Source organism: Dendropsophus ebraccatus, chromosome 6 (assembly GCF_027789765.1).
Source record: "Dendropsophus ebraccatus isolate aDenEbr1 chromosome 6, aDenEbr1.pat, whole genome shotgun sequence".
Lineage (NCBI taxonomy): Eukaryota > Metazoa > Chordata > Amphibia > Anura > Hylidae > Dendropsophus > Dendropsophus ebraccatus.
Genome location: NC_091459.1, coordinates 31,185,578 through 31,189,705, shown reverse-complemented (window position 1 = coordinate 31,189,705; position 4,128 = coordinate 31,185,578). Strand labels below are relative to the sequence as shown.

Here is a 4,128-nt window from a genome sequence, read left to right as displayed (position 1 = left end):
CTAATGGCTAACGCGAACGTCACTGGAGAGCGGGCTTTCCATTGGCTAGAGCCGGCCTGACGCGAGGAGGGGGGCGGTGCCTGTGCTTCTCTGCCGGTCTTCCGGGAATGCCCAGCTCGCCGAGCGATCATCATGACTGAAGAGTTCGGCGGCTCTCTGACTCCTCCGTTCTCCCCGTATCTTACCGAGAGTTTAGAGCTGGTGAGCTGCGAGGACTGTAGACCGCCGCGCTTTACGTGCGCCCAGGACAGCTGCAGAGATGGCGGGAAAGTATTCTCCTTTGATTCTTATTTCACAACTGGCAGCTTGAAAAGGTGAGCGCCCCCTGTAGTCTGTGCACGTTGTTACGATCGTGTCTTCTGAATACATCATTACGCACAGCTCCACAGTGTACGTCTCTGCACTGGTTTTATGTATATTAGTCTATGTGTCTGAGGCAGGGGTAGGGAACCTTGGCTCTCCAGCTGTTGCAAAACTACAACTCCCATCATGCCTGGACAGCCAAAGCTTTAGCTTTGGCTGTCCAGGCATGATGGGAGTTGTAGTTTTGCAACAGCTGGAGAGCCAAGGTTCAATACCCCTGGTCTGAGGTGACTACAGAGGGGTTATCCCCGCACTATGACATCCCTTATCCAGGGGATATGCCTCAGATCAGGGGGTGTCATCGCTGATCACAGGTGCCCTGTCCCTGGAGTGGGTGTAGTGGCAGTGATTGCTTGGTTACTGCTCCCTTCTCTCTTTATGGGCCCTATTCCACTGGACGATTATCGTTGAATCGTTCGAATCTAAACAATAATCGTTTGGTTGAAATGCAGTTAATGATTAACAACCGAACGAGAAATCGTTGATCGCTTTATAAGACCCGGACCTATTTTTATCGTTGCTCGTTCGCAAAACGTTCACATTGAATGAGACGTCGTTCGCAGTAGATACGATCGCAATAGCGAAGAAAAAACGAACGCAAATACGATCATAAGTAGCGATTATCGTTCCATGGAAATGAGTGAACGTTTTCAGGTCTTTCGCAATAGCGGTCGTTTGAGATCGTTAATCATTAACGATTATGCGATTGATGATCGTCCGGTGGAATATGGGATATCCCAAGATAGCGGACTACACTGCCATCACTTTTCAGCTATTCTGTGCATAGGAGATGAACTGTAAAGGGGTATTCCTATCTGACAATTATCCATGTGCACAGGATAGAGGATAGCCATGTCAGATGAGAATACCCTTTAGGGTATGTTCACACCTAACGACTCACAGAGGAAATCTCCCTGCGAGTTTAGCAGCGAGGTCCGCTGTGAGCAGAGGTCCTGACAGGTCCCTCTGACTACATACTCGCATACGCGTATGTAATGCAGCCGCCCCCTCAACCCCTTCATCCGCTCCGCTGTCTGTATATACATTATCTCTCTCCTGCGCGGGTCCTGGCGTCCTGCTCTCCTGCCCAGCCAATCAGTGTGTTGCCCAGCCGCAGCCACTGATTGGCTGGGTGGGAGAGCAGGATGTCTGGAGCCGTGCTGAAAAGAGTTAAAGGACAAGTGCCATGAAAAACTTTTTCCCAGTAATTGAAGCACATTACAAAGTTATATAACTCTGTAATGGTGAGTTTACACGTAACGATTATCGTGCGAATTTGCGCGATAACGATCGAATTCGAACGGTAATCGTACGTGTAAACGCAGCGTACGATCGAACGACGAAAGATACATCGCTCATTTTGATCTTTCAACATGTTATCAAATCGTCGTTCGCAAAAAATTCGCAAATCGTTCCGTGTGAACAGTCGTTCGCCGATTTAAACAATGTGTGAGATGGGCTTAAATGTTCGCAAAACGAATTTTCCGTACGATATATCGTACCGTATAAACGCTGATCGTTATGAAAAAAAATCGCTACTCCAACATCGTTAATCGTACGATCGGGCCAATTATCGTTTCGTGTAAACGCACCATAATATGCTTCAATCACCTATCTGCCTCCCTTCCCTGTCTTTTCCCCCCTCCACCCCCCACCAGGAAGTGTCCTGACTCACACAGACCTAATTACTGTCGTCACCAGGCAGCTCCTTCTTGTGAGGATGAGTCATCAGCAGGAGGGCTGCTCTAGGTCCTGTTACAGCAGCCCCCCCTCCCCAGTCCAAGTGATGGCTTTCATTGTTCAGCCAATGGGAGCTGAGCAAGCTGAGTCACCTGACAAGGCAGGGGAGGTGGGGCTGCTGTAACAGGAGAAGGAGCTGAGAGAAGAGCTTGGTGATGGTGACGACAGTAATTAGGTCTGTGTGAGTCAGGACACTTCCTGGTGGAGGGGGGAAAAGACAGGGAAGGAAGGCAGATAGGTGATTGAAGCATATTATGGTGCGTTTACACGTAACAATAATTGGCCCGATCGTACGATTAACGATGTCGGAGTAACGATTTTTTTTTCATAACGAGCAGCGTTTAGACGGTACGATATATCGTACGGAAAATTCGTTTTGCGAATGCTTAAGCCTATCTCACACATTCGTTAAATCGGCGAACGACTGTTCACACGGAACGATTTGCGAATTTTTTACGAACGACGATTTGATAACATGTTGAAAGATCAAAATGAGCGATGTATCGTTCGTCGTTTGATCGTTCGATGTGTTTACACGTACGATTATCGTACGATAATCGTTACGTGTAAACGCACCATAACACAGTTATATAAATTTGTAATGTGCTTCAATTACTGGGAAAAAGGTTTTCATGGCACTTGTCCTTTAATGTATACAGAGAGCGGGAGCCCGGCAGGAGCGAATGAAGGGGTTAAGCGGGCAGCTGCATTACATACATCTGAAAGACCACTGCGATTATGTAGTCAGAGGGACCTGCCAGGACCTCTGTTCATAGCGGACCTCGCTGCTAAACTCGCAGGGAGATTCCTGCTGCGAGTCGTTAGGTGTGAACATACCCTTAGGGTGCCTTCACACACACCAGATCTGCAGCAGATTTGATGCTATGTTCAGTTATTTAGATCAAATCAGCTGCGGATCCGCAGCAAAAAATCCGCTGTGATACAGTGTGTGTGAAGCTTCCCTTAAGGGGGCATTCACACGTCCACAAATTTGCGAATGTTACGGAAGGAATGTAATGGCTTTGGTCCCTTCCCGGTATGATGTGCCGTATCATGCTGACAGCGGGGAAACTCTTTGAATCGCTGCGGCACTGTAGTGACCCAGCCATGGCCATTCAAAGCGTTTCCTCACTGCCTGCATGATATTGACGCTGGGTGGGGAACAAATCCATTTTATTCCTTCCCCGTCTGCAAATTTGCGGATGTGTGAATGCCCCCTTAATTGAAGATGACTTTTTGGAAATCCACATGGTTGCTGACAAAAAAATAACCCATACTCGCCTGTCCTTATCCCCCACTGACACAATTCTGATGACTCCTTTTCCCAGGTCCTCTCTGCTTCTTTGTGCTTAGTGTACTATACATCTTCTTACCCTAAATCAGAAATTAATACTCCTATATCAATCTGTCAGCGCTGTGATATAAGCCTTAGAAGGTTTACAGGCATTCCACGTTCGTGTTCCGCGCACAGAATGGGTAAACGTGGCCTTAGTGGATTTTGCTGTTTTTTTGCAGCCCAGGGAAATGCCCCATGGCCTTTAACTCCTAATTGTTATAAAACTTCTAAAGCTTATAGCTCAGCGCTGTAGTGGCAGATTGACATAAGAGTTATATCTCCTGATTCAGGCTATTCTACACTGCCTTAAAGAGTAATACCTGGCCAGGCTGGCGGGTCTGCAGGGAACATGTCGAAATGTATACTTACCTGGCCTGTTCCCTTGTTGCCGCCAGATCCCGGGCCTTTCGCTCTGCATTGCGGCCTGTGTTTTTTATAGAAGATCCAATGTTATGCTCCCATAGGAAATGGCCGCTCAGTATAGGGTCTATGCTGAGCTGTCATTTCCATTGGGAGCACAACGTCATTGTATGTTATGAAAATACAGGAAGCGGTGCAAAGTGGGCAACCTGGGATTCAGCAGCAGTAGGGGAATGGGAACAAGTAAGTATACATTACCGATATGTCCGCCTGCTCTGTATCGCTAGCTACACTTGTTTATATGTATTCTTGTAAGTCAAGCATCTGTT

The 4,128-nt window shown here is 47.5% G+C and overlaps 1 protein-coding gene across 1 annotated transcript in view; it reads left to right on the top strand.

The window, feature by feature from the left end:
* Positions 1-74: 74 nt before the first annotated feature.
* The window catches only part of MMS22L (MMS22 like, DNA repair protein), a 60,168-nt gene continuing 56,114 nt past the window's right edge, over positions 75-4,128 (top strand). The window contains exon 1 of the mRNA XM_069974184.1: positions 75-314. Coding sequence (XP_069830285.1) covers positions 133-314 — 182 coding nt within the window. The 5' untranslated portion in view covers positions 75-132. The remainder of the gene's footprint in view (positions 315-4,128) is intronic.